The sequence below is a fragment of the Balaenoptera acutorostrata genome, chromosome 20, assembly GCF_949987535.1.
Source record: "Balaenoptera acutorostrata chromosome 20, mBalAcu1.1, whole genome shotgun sequence".
NCBI classification, from domain to species: domain Eukaryota; kingdom Metazoa; phylum Chordata; class Mammalia; order Artiodactyla; family Balaenopteridae; genus Balaenoptera; species Balaenoptera acutorostrata.
In genome coordinates, this window is record NC_080083.1 from 10,120,761 (window position 1) to 10,136,852 (window position 16,092).

Consider the following 16,092-nt stretch of genomic DNA (forward strand, 5'->3'; position numbering starts at 1 on the left):
GGAGAAAGAGCGGGGGCGCGCGTGCGCAGTGGCGCGGGGAGGAGCAGGGACCTGGCAGCGGGCTAGGAGGCTGCGAGCTAGCCGCGAACCGGGCGGGCGGCGGGCGCGCGCACCATGGGGGAGAAACCCGGGACCAGGTAAGAGAGGTGGGGCCACGCGGCGGGACGTGGGCGGCGGCTCGGGGCGGGTGCCGGGACGGTCCCCAGACAGGGACCCGGGGGAGAGAATCCGGGGGTCGGACTCCTGGGTCCCTAGGGGACGGCCATCCGGGGCCGCACGCCTAGGTCCTCGGGGATGATGAGGGGAACGCATGCCACAGCCCCTGCAGAAAGCGAGGGCTGAAGGGGATCAGGAAACCTGCATCTGGGTTCTCGCAGAGATGTGGGGGCCGGACGACTCCGGTACAGGCTGCGATGCAGGGGCGGAGGAGGGCGGAGCAGGTGGCCGGCCCCGAGGGGACGGGTATGGGCAGGCTGGATGCCAGGAGGGGATCTCCCCTAGACTCGTGCCGAGCCACTGGAAAGCCTCCTGTCCAGTAACCCACAGGCAGTCGGGCTGCCCCAACCTGTCCCAAGGGCCGGGTGGCTCCGCTTCCAAACTTCTGCCTTCCCCCGGGTTGCTAGGAGCAACAGCTTCATCTTGGTGGAGCAGAGTGCTTGGCGACCCTTCCCGATTCTGGGCCTGACCCCTCTTCCCGGGGGTGAGGGGAGGCTGTATCTGCCCTGGGCACGCCATCCACTCCCCGGATGTTTTCTGTGCAATCGAGGCTCCTTCCTTCCACTGACACCCCGAGTTCTCTTTTTTGGTCTCTAGCAAAATCCACTTCCTGTTGTGACCCAACACCCCCAAGGGGGCAGTGGGTGAACGCCTGAGTCCCTGGGGATCAGGAGCAAAAGAGGAAAAAGATTGGGGCTATTTGCTTCTCTCCAGAGAGGATCAGGAATGGGGGCCTGGTTCTGATCTGTCACTTGTTCTGCAAAAAAATTTTACCAGCCCTACCACTCCCCACCCGTAGAGTAGAAAAGCATAGGTTTCTGAGCACCAAGTCAACTGATATTGGAGAGATGATCAGAGGGAGGATTGGTGTCCTGGATTAGGGGTTAAACACAGAGAAAGGGGAAGTTGCTGACTTGAGGGAGGCCCCAGATTTCCGTTACGTGGTTCAGGGAGGGGGACGGATGGACCAAAGGGGGACTGCTGACTTGGCACAATTCCTCCCACCCCCATCAAATTCTGGGCCACAGGAAATGGAGAGAATAGCAGGAAGTGTGAAGGGGCATCTGCTTCTGCTGCCCCCCGCCACCTCACTGGGTACCTCTCTGGTCACGCCAACCTCAGTATACACATTGCTCCTCCCTAGCCCACAGGAGGCTGGCTGGGTTAGGATCCAAAGGGCAGGTGCCCTGCAGCTGCTTCAGGGCAATTACCCCAGAGCCACACTCCAGTTGTCCAATGGATTGTGGCTGTCCCAACCCTCTGCCAGTACTCCTAATAGGAAGAAACACTAGGACAAAGAGGAAAACCAGAAGCAAAGGGGAGGGAGAGCTGGAGGATGCCACAGCAGTCAGCCCCCAAGTGGGGACAGGAGATAGGGTGCTTATCCTAGCTGCCACCTTACCAATGTTTGCTCTTCTTTATTAGATGGGGATACCTGGGGGCCTCCATACCCTATGCCTAATAGTCTTTGGATAGCTTGGCCTTCTGGGGAGAAGGGGCATGTGAAGTTGTTATAGCAAAAACTAGGGTGGTGGAGTTGGAGGAGGGATGGGCCAGTTGGCAGGATTTCAATTTCTACTACCTGGGGACCCTTCACAGATATCACTGCGGAGGCAGAGTGGATTGGGAGGAGTAAGATGGTGCAGCAAAGAATAGGCCCACAAGTGGCCAGGACATAGGGGTTGCCAGACACCTCCCTACCCTCCCAGCAATGGGTGGAGTCCAGGCTTAGATTGTTTCAGCAACTGGAAAGTGAATCTCCTTCACTCCAACAAACCTAATGCCAATAACAGAGGCAGGATAGTACAATAGTTTAGTGATGAAGAGCCGGAATACCTGTTTGCACCCAAATTCCACCATTTACACTCTCTGTGACCTTAGGTAAAATATTTGACCTCTCCTGTGCCTCAGTTTCCTCACCTGTAAAATGGGAACATTAGGACCTCCATCATTGGGTTGCTAAGAGTGTTAAATGAGATAACACACATGAAATACTTGCAACAGTGCTGAGCATAGACCATTCATCCAATAAATGTTAGCCAGCATCATCATCTTTGTCTCATGGCTGGTGCTGTGCTGGGGACACCCAAATTAATAAGGCCTCTGCTGCTCACAGTCTGTCTAGTGAGATAGATGATACACAGCTAACTGCTCTTGCACGCTATCACACCATAGGTAAAGCATAAACAATGTGTGACAGGAATCCCAAAAAAGGGAGTGACCAGAGTCTGGGCTGGATCTGCTTTCTAAAGGAGGTGATACCTGAGCTGGGCCTTGAAAGACAAATAAGCTTTTAAGCTGCTGAGATCAGAGATGGGGACAGTTGGAGGTTAATGGAGAGTAGGGTCACACTTAGGTACTGCCCATAATAGAAACCATTTTAGAGCCATTGCTCTTTCAAGTACTCCAGCTCTTGTGGGAGGTGGAGACCAGAGATGGAAAGAGAGTTAGGCCTTACACAGACACTACTGCAACCTGCCCATTCAGGTTCCCTTGGGGGAGGTCCTCTGGGAAGAGCCTGAGCGGTTCCTCTGGCAACCAGTGGCCATTGCCATGGAAGGAGGGGAACTACGGGGGGGGGGGGGGCGTTGCCATGGCAACCAGCTTTGAGGGGCTGCCATGCTGGGAGTATTAAGGACCTCTGGTTACCTTTCCTTCTGGGAAGAAGTGGGAACAGGTAGGGCTGGGTAAGGCCCCAAAGCCTCCAGGCAGGAATCTCGGGTGAGCTCTGCTTCTCAGGCTGGGAGGGACAAGGTCCTGGCACCGGGGTCCCTGCTGAGTCTGAGGGAGGCAGTGGGGTTTCCCTTTCTGTTTTGTTAGGGTCTTCAAGAAGTCGAGTCCCAACTGCAAGGTGAGTCTCCCACAGTGCTTCTCCCAACCCCCCCTGGGCCCTCACAAGGCCCAGCCTGCCCCTAGACAATCCCCAACCCCAAGCTCCCCACTTCCTGTGACAGCTAAGAGCCGACTTCCTTCCCTCCTGAAGCCCCTTGTCGCAAAGGCCTGAGCCAGCAACAGGGCTGGGTGGGGACAGGCTCAGTTCAGTTCGGGTCCCTAAGTGAGACCAAGGGGGAGGGGTCAGAAGCTCATGCCTGGAGCCCTCTTAGGAGCCAACCCACGGTGCCTGGGGCTGGGAACAGATAACATCCCCACAGGCTATGGCCTGTTTATCCCAGAGGTCCTTGAGGACATGCAGTGAGGCTCTCTGCCTGCCTGCCTAGCGCCAGGTCCTCCTGGACCCACGCACACACATACACACACCCAACTGGTGTTCAGAAGTGCGAAAAGATATTAGGGAGCAGTTAAAAAGCCTCAAGATTGGCTAGTCCGGCAAAGCCCACCACTCTCCTCTTCCAACCCTACTGGGAGGAAACCAGGAGAAACTCCTTCAGATACCCCAGCCTGGGAAGACCAGGGTCAGGACAGCCACTTCTGAGGGCTCTGAAGCCCTGCCACCCGCCTACCCAATCTTCCCTGTGACCCCTCTACATCCTCAGCTCACCGTGTACCTGGGCAAGCGGGACTTCGTAGATCACCTGGACAAAGTGGATCCTGTAGGTAAGTGTGCCCAGAAAGTGGCATCACGTGCCCCAAGAGGGGAGGAAGTTCCTGGGCCCAGGAGTGGAGGAGAGGCGCTGACAGGAACTGAGCTCATGTGTCCCCTTCCCAGATGGCGTGGTGCTAGTGGACCCTGACTACCTGAAGGACCGCAGAGGTACTGGCCCCGCGTCCAGGGGCCCCAGGGGAGGCAGCGAAAGGGGGACGTGGGGAAATGAAACGGGCGGCACTGAGAGGGGCCCTGGGGAGACAGAGGGCCAAGGCGGAAGCCAGGAGTAGGATTCAGGCAGGTGTTATGCTGCTGAGGAAGGAGCAGCTGCTGCTAGGAAGTGGGGGGACTGCGGGAGGGGGGCTCCTGACCACCCTACCTTGCCCACCTTTGCCAGTGTTTGTGACCCTCACCTGTGCCTTCCGCTATGGCCGCGAAGACCTGGATGTGCTGGGCCTGTCCTTCCGCAAGGACCTGTTCATCGCCAACTACCAGGCCTTCCCCCCAACACCCAACCCGCCCCGGCCCCCCACCCGCCTGCAGGACCGGCTGCTGAGGAAGCTGGGCAAGCATGCCCACCCCTTTTTTTTCACAGTGAGGACGCCCCCACCCTCTGCAGAGCAAGGCGTCTGGGACTGTGTTGGGGGGGTGGTGAGGCACCTGTTATGGGCAGGTCTGGGAGAAACAGTGAGGAGGGACCCTAGACCACCCCCCTTCAGGGTCACCCTGCACTCAGGAAGCCCTTGCCTCTCTGCCTCCCCCCTGGGGCCCCTTCCTTTTTCCTTTCTCTTCCCCAGGAGTCCTCCAGCCTCTTGAGATTGGGAGGAAGATTCCGGGGCTTTCTGGAAGAACTGAACTCTTTTCTTCTGCCACAGATACCCCAGAACCTGCCCTGCTCCGTCACCCTGCAGCCAGGCCCAGAGGACACAGGGAAGGTACGGGAGGAACAGGGTCCAGCAGGAGCCCGGGGACACACCCGAGGCGGGGAGAGGAGACGTCAGGGTGGGACTAAGGATAGGGAGATGTCCCCGATGGCAGTGGGTGTATGGAATGGTCCCTGTTCAGTTGCGACACCCCCTGCTCTTGACCTGCACGGCCCTGAGTAGAGGGGCTCACCTTGTGCAGCGAGGACCGAGCCTCTGCCGGGCCGGGCCTCGGGGAGGCAGAGGCGGAAGACCCAGGCCCTACGCTCCTCAGACCATGATGGGGCAAGAGTCCATGCCCAAGACAGGGAAGTGGGAAGGAAGGGAGTGGCCACAGTGGCAGAGGCCTTGTGTAAGATGTGACCTTTTCTCCCCCTCCCAAGGCCTGTGGGGTAGACTTTGAGATTCGAGCCTTCTGTGCCAAATCACTAGAAGAGAAAAGCCACAAAAGGTGAGAGAAGCAACCTCCCCTCAGGTCTGACCATTCCCTCTGGGTCCCAGGAGCCCCAGGCCCCTGTGGGAGGCGGGAGCCAGTGTCTGGGCATCTGAGGACTGACCCTCTCACCCCTCATCTCTGCCCCCAGGAACTCTGTGCGTCTGGTGATCCGAAAGGTGCAGTTTGCCCCAGAGAAACCCGGCCCCCAGCCTTCGGCTGAAACCACACGCCACTTCCTCATGTCTGACCGGTCCCTCCACCTTGAGGCTTCCCTGGACAAGGAGGTGGGGTGGGGACCCAGGTGCTGCAGACCCGGGGGGGAGGGGTGAAGCCACATGTCAGGATGGTGTTTTTAAAGGAGGCCGCCTTAGCTGGGGGTGGGCTTGGGTTTAGAGGGAGGAGGCCCAGCAACGTGTGTGTGTGTGTGTGTGTGTGTGTGTGTGTGTGCGTGTGTGTGTGTGTGTGCGCGCGCGCACGCGCGCACACCAATAATGGGACCAGTGAAAAAAGATCCGATTAACCTGACCCCCCCTCAAAAGCTGTACTACCATGGGGAGACCCTCAATGTCAATGTCCACGTCACCAACAACTCCACCAAGACTGTCAAGAAGATCAAAGTCTCTGGTAGGACATGGGGGTTGGAAAAGGGTCTTAGGGGAGGGAGTTGCTGCTGCAAATGTGGCCTCAGGCATCAGCTCAGCCCCAGGACATAGCCCAGTGGGGAGACCCGAGGGGCTCAAAGGACTCAGGCTGTCTGTCCCAGGATAAGATGGGGGTGGGGTTTACTGCTAGGGGGAGGGTGCGGGTCATCAGAGGGGCAGGGGCGGTGATGCGCTGGGGCCGGGCCCTTGCCTGGGTCTGGAGTTGTGGGGAGGGCTGCCGGCACTCCATGCGGAGCTGCTTGGCCCTACCCCACCCCACAGTGAGACAGTACGCCGACATCTGCCTCTTCAGCACCGCCCAGTACAAGTGTCCTGTGGCTCAGATCGAACAAGAGTGAGTAGCACAACAGCCCTGGGTCCCAACCTCAGGGGAGAAGAGTAGGCCCAGGGAACGTGAGGTTGGGGGGCATTTCTTCCCGAACTGTCTCCACTTACAAGGGCATTTCCTCCAGCTGAGTGGCTCTGAGCTGCTCATTTTATTGAGCAGGTCGAGCCAAAACTTACTCCCTGTGACCTGTGCCCAAAGAAGGCAGGGGCTAGTGACGGGGGAGAAGCTGCTGGGGCGGGGGAGCTGCCCCCTCACCCCATCTGCACCCCCAGAGTCTCGCTCTCTTGCCCCCACCCCCCAGTGACCAGGTGTCGCCCAGTTCCACGTTCTGTAAGGTGTACACCATAACCCCCCTGCTCAGCAACAACCGGGAGAAGCGCGGTCTCGCCCTGGACGGGAAGCTCAAGCACGAGGACACCAACCTGGCGTCCAGCACCATGTGAGGGGGGCTGGGGGAGGGGAGTCCTGCAGCACAGGAGACAGACACTCGCTCCACACCAGGCGTGTGCCAGGCTCTATCGGCGAACAGGACAGACCCCAAACATCTCTTAGGTTCTCAGAGACGGAGGCCAGACAGATCAGATAAATGGCAAAATACAGAGCATGTTTAGTCATAGGTGTTGAGAAAAAGCAAGGCAGAGAAAGGAGATATAAAGCCGCGGCGGTGGTGCGGGGCGGGGGGGTGGTGCGTAATCCAGAGGTGAACTCTGAGGGAAGATGTGAAGGAAGTAGGTACTGTGGATGCGCAGGGGAAGAGCCCTCCGGGCAGAGGGTACTACAGGCGCAAAGATGCAGAGGCAGGCGGCCCCGCGTGTCTGAGGCGGCAGGAGGGGCCGCAGGGCCACTGCTGGCCTCTACGGGCCCCGTGCCTCTAGGAACAGCTCCGGCAAGTGTGGGCTGGATTTCACCCACACTGGCGCCTCTGTACACAACCACACACAGCAGGCCTTGAGGCTAGCGTGGGAGCAGGAAGTGAGGTCAGAGGGCTAATGGAGAGCAAGACAGTGCAGGGCTGCTGGGTCACAAGGACTTGGGCTTTTACTGGAGAGAACTGAGAAGATGAGAGGAAGGATGCAGCTGGGTACCTTACACGAGACCAGCCTAGGGTGCAGGGCAACGGGCTCTGGTCCAACTCCTCCTCCCACTTGCAGCGTTAAGGAGGGTGCCAACAAGGAGGTGCTGGGAATCCTGGTGTCCTACAGGGTCAAGGTGAAGCTGGTGGTGTCTCGAGGCGGGTGAGTGCTGGGGCCGGGGAATCCTGGGGGTGGGGCGATGGCGCGGGGCTTTCCTCTGGCTCTGCACTGTCATCTCTTCATGGTGCCTCTCTCTCTCCCCAGGGATGTCTCTGTGGAGCTGCCTTTTGTTCTTATGCACCCCAAACCCCATGACCACATCACCCTCCCCAGACCCCAGTCAGGTGAGCTTGCCACCCGCCCAAGCCCCGCAAGGGAAGGCCTGAAGCAAGTCCAGTGGAGAAAAAAGCCGGTCCTTTCAGCAACCCCCCACCCCGCCTCTCTCCTCCTCCCCTCAGCTGCTCCTGAAACAGATGCCCCTGTGGACACCAACCTCATTGAATTTGATACCAAGTAAGAGACTCACCCCCTACCTTCCGAGCTTTGACTCTCTTTGGACAGAGATCCCTGTAACATTCAAACCTACCCTCTGCCCCTCATTGTTTTTCTCTTTTGGGGGAGGGATGGTTGAAGCATCCAATCGAGAGGACTTAGCCTTGTGAGCTGCCGATTACCTGCCCTTCTCTGTCCCTTCTTGCAAATACCTCCAGCCCCACGGCTGCCCCAGCACCTCTGTCTCCGGGAGGGGAGTGGGAGGTGGAGAAGGAGGGCTGGAGCCCTCGCCTCACCTCTCCTCTCCACCACCAAGCTATGCCACAGATGACGACATCGTGTTTGAGGACTTTGCCCGGCTTCGGCTGAAGGGGATGAAGGACGAGGACTACGACGACCAGTTCTGCTAGGAAGCGGGGCTGGAAGAAGGGAGTGGGTGGTGCTGGGAGACGCAGGGGCAGGACCAAGACCCCCACCGTCACTGGGGGGGATCCCAGCCTCTCTTCCTTTCCCCTCCACCCAGCGGCTTCCTCAACCAACCCCTCCCCTCCCTCCCTCCCCCATCCCCCACCAGATACACACTGGACCCATCTCTTGTGGATCGTGGGCATTAATTTTTTGACTACGGCTGTGCTTCCCCAGCCCCCCAGTGGGTGGCAAGCTGGGTTCGTACCTAAATTTTTTGGAGGGGGACACTGAAGAGGATAGTAGGGAAAGGGGGGGGAAGAGCTCCCACATTCAACCTCACACCAACACCCCCTCCTGTCACTATCTCTGCCTCCCATTCCTTCAGGATGAGACCCTTTGGGGGGCAAGGCCAGTTCTTTGCTTCTGAGCATAAAGAAGAAAATAAACCTTTTAATAGGCATGAGCGTGTGTGTTTTCTATGCAGCGTTTAAGGAGCACATAGTGTGCGTACCCATGACTCTTAGCTGTGAGTGAGGACGCAATCTCTTCTCTGCACCCATGTGGCACCTGGCCCACAGGCTGTCAGTAAACGTTTACTGAATGGCTGAGCTGTACCTGAGCTCCAAGGTAAACATGGAAACTTGATTTGGTCAGTCCCAACTCAAAGGTACAGTTTGGTAAAGCCACAAAGTAAACTTACTCATTTACAGAGGGAATAATAACTCACTTCCCTGCAGACTAGGTGCTCTCGGGAGGTGGGCAGGGCAGGCCCTTCCCTGTTGCAGCTGACACACATGACCGCATGGTGACCTGTTGTGACCGAGTGTGTTCATTTCCACTGCTCCTATGGTTGCTCAAGCTGTCCACTCCTGGGGCTCAGCGGGACCACGGCTGCAGGCAGAAGCCACACGACACACATCTCTGTGGAGCCTGGTCCTTACACTGTAACACAGACACCGAGGCTTTGGGCAGCCACAGGGAGTCATGCCGCTGTGGACAAGTCCAAGAAGCTACATCCTACTGCTGCTCCTCTGACGTCCATCAGGGACTCCCAGAGGCTTGGCCGAAGCCCCAGGCTGGGCTGGAGGGAGTTAGCAGTACTCCACTGACATCCCTCACCCCACCACCCACTCCCATTACTGTAGCCCAAACCTTCTCCTTTTTCTCTTAAGGCTCATTCATTCATTCCATGAACAATCTTGATTTAAACCACTGTTATGTGCCAGGCATAGTATAGGGTTGGCAGTGACCAAAGCAAACATTAAATCATTGCAGTATCTGTGCTCCAAAGGAGAAATGCAGGAGCTAGGGAGTTCTGACCTAGGCTAGGGCTGGAAGAAGATTTCCCTGGAGCTAGGGAGTTCTGATCTAGGCTAGGGCTGGAAGAAGATTTCACTGGAGGTAGTGACCTTTGAGCAGAGTACTGGAAGACGAGGAGGAGTTCCAGTATCCCAGGCAAAAGTAACACCACGTGTGAAGGCAGGAGGGAACACAGCACATTTCAGAGACTGAAAGAGGCCAGAGGGACTGGGACAGAGACAGCCAGTGGCAAAGTAGTTCCAGATGAGGCTGGTGAGGCAAATGGAGCCGCTCATACAGGCCTTTAGTCTATGTTATGGCTCATGACGCCTAATTAAATCATGATTTACCCACAGGCTTTAAGTGCTGCCAAAATGCCAATGACCTTGCTTACCTCTCCACAGTAGCAGCCTACCCTGCACGCCCTGGTCTTCTTCATGTGCAGGAGCCGTCATCATCCCTCTGACAACTACGAACCCGCTCCTTGACCTCTGAGCTCTTGGCCCATGGATCTCAAACTTTTTCAGGTGAATCAGAATCCTCTGGGGTACGTGATAAAGACACAGAGTCCCAGGCTTCTACCTTCCCCAGTTCTGATTCAGTCGATCCCAGGAAGAATCCATGAATCGGGATTTTGAATTAGCGCATGCTTTGAGAAACAATGCCTTTTTTCTTTTAGCTTTTCATGTTTTTAATGTTTTTAAGTAAAACAAGCACACGGCTTAAAAAAAAAAAAATCCAAACAGTAAAGAGTGAACAGAAGGCTCCCTCCTGCCCCTGATCCCCAGCCTCCCGTTTCTCATTCCCAGAGGCGATCACTATCAGCAGTTCCTTGATTACTCTTCCAAAGACATTCTTCAGACACAGTCATACACATATGAACATATTTCCCCCTTATTTTAAATATAGATAGTAGCATACTATGCACACTCTTCTACACCTTGCTTTTTTCCCTTAATAATGCAGCTAGGAGAACATTCCTTTAGCAATCCACATAGATCTACCTCATTCTTTTAAAGAGTTGCCTAGGGGCTTCCCTGGTGGCACAGTGGTTAAGAATCCACCTGCCAATGCAGGGGTCACGGGTTCGAACCCTGGTCCGGGAAGATCCCACATGCCGCGGAGCAGCTAAGCCCATGTGCCACAGCTACTGAGCCTGTGCTCTAGAGCCCGTGAGCCGCAACTACGGAGCCTGCGCTCTAGAGCTTGCGAGCCACAACTACTGAGCCCGCGTGCCACAACTACTGAAGCCCATGCACCTAGAGCCCGTGCTCCGCAACAAGAGAAGCCACCACAAATGAGAAGCCCGCGCACCGCAACGAAGAGTAGCCCCCACTTGCCGCAACTAGAGAAAGCCTGCACACAGCAACGAAGACTCAACGCAGCCAAAAATAAATAAATAAAATAAATATATTTAAAAAAAAGGGTTGCCTAGATGTCATTTACTTGTACCAATTTTCTATCAATGGACATGAAGGATGTCCATTCTTGCTAATTCAAACAGTATTACAATAATTATCCTTGAAGATATGTCTTTTTGCACATGCAAAGTGCATCTGTAGGACAAACTCTTAAAAGTAGAATTGGTGGGGGAATTCCCTGGCAGTGGTTAGGACTCCCTGTTTTCACTGCCAATGGCCCGGGTTCAATTCCTGGTCAGGGAACTAAGATCCCACGAGCCACCACGTGGTCAAAAAAAAAAGTAGAATTGGTGGGTCAAAGAGGGTAAGCATCACTACTGTATATAAAATAGATAACCAACAGGACCTAATGTGTAGCACAGGGAACTACACTCAACATCTTGTAATAACCTATAATGGAAAAGAATCTGAGAAAGTATATATATATAAAAGTATCCGGTTGGCCAAAAAGGTCATTCGGGTTTTTCTGTAAGATGTTACGGAGGTCGTTCGGGTTTTTCCGCAAGATGTTACAGAACATCTTATGTAACATCTTACGGAAAAACCCAAACGACCTTTTTGGCCAACCCAACATATAAATATAAAAGTATACAAGGACTTCCCTGGTGGTCCAGTGGTTAAGACTCCACACTTCCACTGCAGGGGGCACGGGTTCGATCCCTGGTTGGGGAACTAAGATCCCACACAGTGTGGCCAAAAAAAAAAAAAAGTATATATGTAAAAAAGTATATGTATATATTAAAAAGTATACATATAACTGAATCACTTTACTATACACCTAAAACACAACATTATAAATCGACTATACTTCAATAAAAACTTTTTTAAAAAATGAGATAAAAAAAGGGTGAGCGCCTTTTTGATTACGGCCAATCAAGCAGATGACATATGGTATCACCCTAGTTTTAATTTGCATCTCTTTGATCATGAGTGAGGATGAACCCGATTTACTGGGTTGATGTTGTTTTTCTTAAAGTACCCTGAGAACTCTTTATATAGTAAAGCAATTAACCCTTTGTCATTTATTTTGCTCATATTTTTCCCACTTTGTCTTCTGAATTTGTTCCTAGCTTTTTCTTCTTTTCTTTTTACTGAGGTAAAATTCATATAACATAAAGTTAACCATTTTATTTATTGTATTTATTTATTTTTGCTGCGTTGGGTCTTCGTTGCTATGTGCGGGCTTTCTCTAGTTGCGGCGAGCGGGGGCTACTCTTCATTGCGGTGCATGGGCTTCTCATGGTGGCTTCTCTTGTTGCGGAGCACGGGCTCTAGGTGCACGGGCTTCAGTAGTTGTGGCACACGGGCTCAGTAGTTACAGCACGCGGGCTCAGTAGTTGTGGCTTATGGGCTCTAGAGCGCAGGCTCTGTAGTTGTGGCACACGTGCTTAGTCGCTCCACGGCACGTGGGATCTTCCCGGACCAGGGATCAAACCCGTGTCCCCTGCATTGGCAGGCGGATTCTTAAGTACTGTGCCACCAGGAAAGTCCCAAGTTAACCATTTTAAAGTGTAAAATTGGGTGGCACTTAGTTCATGCACAATGTGTGTAACTATCACTTCTAGTTTCAAAGTATTTTGCTTCTGGTATTTTTAATAATTCATAATTTTTATATTTAATATGTAGTCAATTATAATCACTTTTTTTAATGACTTCTTGTTTTTTTGTCACAAAGCTCTTGGCCTTTCTGTTTTCTCGCAATTTAACACTTCCTTTTCTTTCCAGACTAAACTTCAGGATCACATCAACCACTATCTCATCAGCACCCTCAACTGTTCCTCCTTTCACAAAACCTGCTCTCAAACCCCACTCTTGGCTCTAACCACCACCCCGCCCTTGTCCCCTCCAACACGGGGCTGCTGAGGCACTGTCAGAGAAAAATCACACAACCACATTTACTCATTCATCCAACAAATATTTTTAACGCATCCTAGGTGCCAACACCGTGCTCGGCGCTGGGTATGGATTTGGGCCACTACAAACCTATGGCCTTTAACCTCAGCTGGGCCCTCAACACCTGATAACCCCCTGTCCCCCTCCACGACCCTGGTCACCTCCTACTCCTGCTCCCATCCAACTCATTAATTTTCTAAACCTTCCTCACATTCAGAGTGACTTCTCCCGCTCTTCACAGAGATTAGGCTCTGAGGGATGAATGATTTTAATTCCCACCTCCTACCGACAAGCACTGACATCGACACCATTTCTCCTACACAACCAAGGTTAAGATGCCGCCTCCAGGTCGAAGCTAATCCCTCCACCTGTGCTCAGATCGCTCCCCCTCCCACCTCCTCTGAGACCTTGATTCATCAAACCGCCCCCATCTCTTCAAACTCTGCCTCTCTCTACTGGTTCTTCCTCCATGGTAAATAAACCCGTGCAAGTCTCTTCCGTTAAAGAAAGAAAGGGAGAGAGGAAGGAAGGCAGGGAGGGAAGGAGGAAAAAGGGAGGGATAAAGGAAGGAAGCCAAAGAAAACACTCCTTCACACTCAAGGCTCTTTCACAGTAAAGTCTATCTCCTCTCTCGCTTTTCATGTTTATTTAATTTTTATTTCCAAAGTTGTATATCCACATAGTTGAAGGAGTCAGATACGACTACAAGGGCTATTACAAGAAAAAGTAAACTCCTTCCCCCTGCAATTTCCTTCTCCTCAGAGGCAATTACTTTCACCTCCGTTCGATGTTTCTTTTGGCATTTACCTCTATCTCTAAACAACATGCTTGTTTTGCTACTTCTTGATTTTTGTTTTAAGCATTGTCTACAGGCTTCCTGCCATGTAAGGTGAAGACTGAGAGCCCTTTCGCCCCCCTGCCCCGACATGGGAAGCTCTCCCAAGGGAATTCTATCAATCGGGGTCAGATCAACATCCAGGATTTACTGCAAATGTTATCCATAGCTGCGTCATGTGGTCTATTATGATTACCTTTCTCTTCTTGCACAACTGTTTTCCCTGAATAACTATCATTTTTAAAATTTGCTTATTCTCTGATTTATCACTAATTCTGCTCTATACCTTCCTCCAAAAATCTATGTATCCTCTCAATTCATTCAAAACAAAACAGATGTTATCTCTTCCATCTCCTTGAAAAATCTCTCTCCAGGAGCCTTCTGACTTGGGTCTAACTCTAGTCACCTCCTGAGAAGGGTACTTGGAAGAGAAACTTGAGACCTTGTACATATCAAAATGTCCTTATTCTATCTTCGTTATTGATAGTTGGGCTGTTGTGAGAGTCTAGATATCCCCTAAAACCTATTCTGCCATGGTGCTAGAACAATAGCTAGCCACCTAGGTAAGGACTGGATTTCCCAGAACCCCGGAGCTGGTAGGACCACATGACTGAGTTTTCTTCAAAGGAATGTGAGTAGAAATTATATGTGCCACTCCCTAGCCAGACCTCCGAGACAGGTGTGCCTCTTCCATATTTTCTCTTCTGCCTTCCTGCCAGCTGCAACCCACGGAGGGCGGCAACCCAGTTTTGACATTGCACACACCAATGTCCCAGAGCAAAGCACCGTTTCTCAAAGTTTACTGTGCATACAGATCACCTGGAAGAGAAAAGCAGCGTTTCTCAAAGTATACTGTGTATACAGATCCCCTGGGATCTTCAAAAACAGATACTGATGCAGTGGGTCTGTGGTGGGGCCTGAGATCCTGCATTTCTAAAAAGCATCTAGGTAATGCCAATGCTGCGGCCTGAAGACCACACTTTTGAATCTAAGAGCCTAAAGGATGGCAGAGCTGCACTGCCTGCTAGCCTCGGTCTCGGTCTGATTTGTGGAGCACACTGAACTACCCACACCAAACTGTTTTCTGAGAAAAAGTTAAGTTCTATTTGGTTGAGCCACTGCATTTTTAGCCTTCACCCTACTACAGCTGGAGTACAGAACTCCACATTGGAAATCACTTTCCCCCAAAACGTTGAAGGCGCTGCCCCACTGGTGTGGAGTGTTAGTATTCAGAGGATCAAGGCCATTCTGATTGCTGATCCTTAGCATGTGGTCTATTTTCTCTCTGGAAGCTTCTGCAAGACCCTTTTCTGTGAGACTAGTGTTCTGATATTTCATGATGTGCCTTGATGCTGGGCACTTAATGGGCCTTTTTCATCTAGAAACACAAGTCCTTTCTTCCCTTTGTTTTCCCTGTTCTCAGAGAATTTAAGCTCGCTGGACTGATTCTCTAATTTTCTCACATCGTCTTTCCTATATGCCATCTCCTTTCTTTTGCTTTACTTGCTGGGAGACTGCTTCAATTTCTCTTTCAACCTTTTTGCTCAATTTTTCATTCCTTCCCTCATGGTTTTATTTTTCAAGTGTGTTTTCTTGGATTCAATCCTTTATTATAGTATCTCTGACCCAAGCACGTCAATATTTTTTTTTCCTTAAGTTTTACTCTATGTCATCGAAGTTGGGGTTTTTTTGGTTTGTTTGTTTGGGGTTTTTTTTTCTGTTTATTTTGGTCTCTGCCTTCCATGTTAGAAAGTTTCTGCAAACATCTAGAAATCTTTTGTCTTATGTCTGCTCATTTTAAGGGTGACATGCTAAGAAGCTGACTAGAAGATCTGCGGACACAGTTGGGACTTATCAACTGTGGGTTTCACTATGGCGTGATCCAGCTAACTGCTTTGTTGGAGAATCCCTGATGTTAATACCCTTAGATCTTTCCTCTGAATAGTCAAATTCCCCAGATGAGAGTCTTCCAGTCTCTGACCTGGAAGGTAAAAGCCTGGTTGCCAGAGTTCTAGAAACCACCACTCAGTAAATAAACTTTCACTCAATCTCTGTTTTAAATACAGTCATGCCCTGGTGCCCTCCATGCCAAAGACTCTCTGGTTTCCATCTCCAACCAAGAAACCGCCAGCAATCTGATGAGTTGGGGGTAAGCAGCTGCCAAGATATATGAGGATATAAAGGAGGCGATAGGGGGGGTCTAACTATTTCAAATAATCCTCCTAATTTTAGTACTACCTACAGCCCAGCTGTACTGTGATGCCACTGATTTAAGGGTAAATCAACTTGCTTCTAAGCCAATCAACTATATTTCAATAAAAAATAAAATTAAATTAAAAAAAAAAGTTGCTTCTAACTTTCTTCACTGCTGGCTTAATTACCACTTCACTGCTAAATCAGTTACCACATACGCTTCTGTCTTGCAGTTTCTATTTAAAGTTTTGCTATTAACTCCTCTTTCTCCTTGACTCCTTTCTAAAATCCCCTTATTGCTATCTTCCTAGGATTTAGTAAAGGAGTGAAGTTAAATGCTAGATCCCTCAAGTTTAACTGAAAGTCTCC

At 51.8% G+C, this 16,092-nt stretch overlaps 2 protein-coding genes across 4 annotated transcripts in view; one reads left to right on the forward strand and one right to left on the reverse strand.

Moving 5' to 3' along the window:
• Nucleotides 1-16,092, reverse strand: part of PELP1 (proline, glutamate and leucine rich protein 1) — a 45,770-nt gene that overhangs the window by 28,687 nt on the left and 991 nt on the right. The window lies entirely within an intron of this gene.
• Nucleotides 9-8,542, forward strand: ARRB2 (arrestin beta 2). 2 transcript variants are annotated; one of them, XM_057535523.1, is made up of 15 exons: nt 9-137; nt 3,037-3,067; nt 3,711-3,771; nt 3,884-3,928; nt 4,158-4,354; nt 4,636-4,695; nt 5,067-5,134; nt 5,268-5,403; nt 5,659-5,743; nt 6,043-6,115; nt 6,411-6,548; nt 7,261-7,344; nt 7,447-7,526; nt 7,605-7,695; nt 7,991-8,542. In XM_057535523.1, exons 1-15 carry the CDS (start codon nt 115-117, stop codon nt 8,082-8,084), a joined length of 1,266 nt encoding a protein of 421 aa, XP_057391506.1. In that variant the 5' UTR covers nt 9-114; the 3' UTR covers nt 8,085-8,542. The 2 variants fall into 2 exon arrangements, with proteins under 2 accessions (XP_057391506.1, XP_057391507.1); XM_057535524.1 differs by having other exon boundaries at nt 7,641-7,695.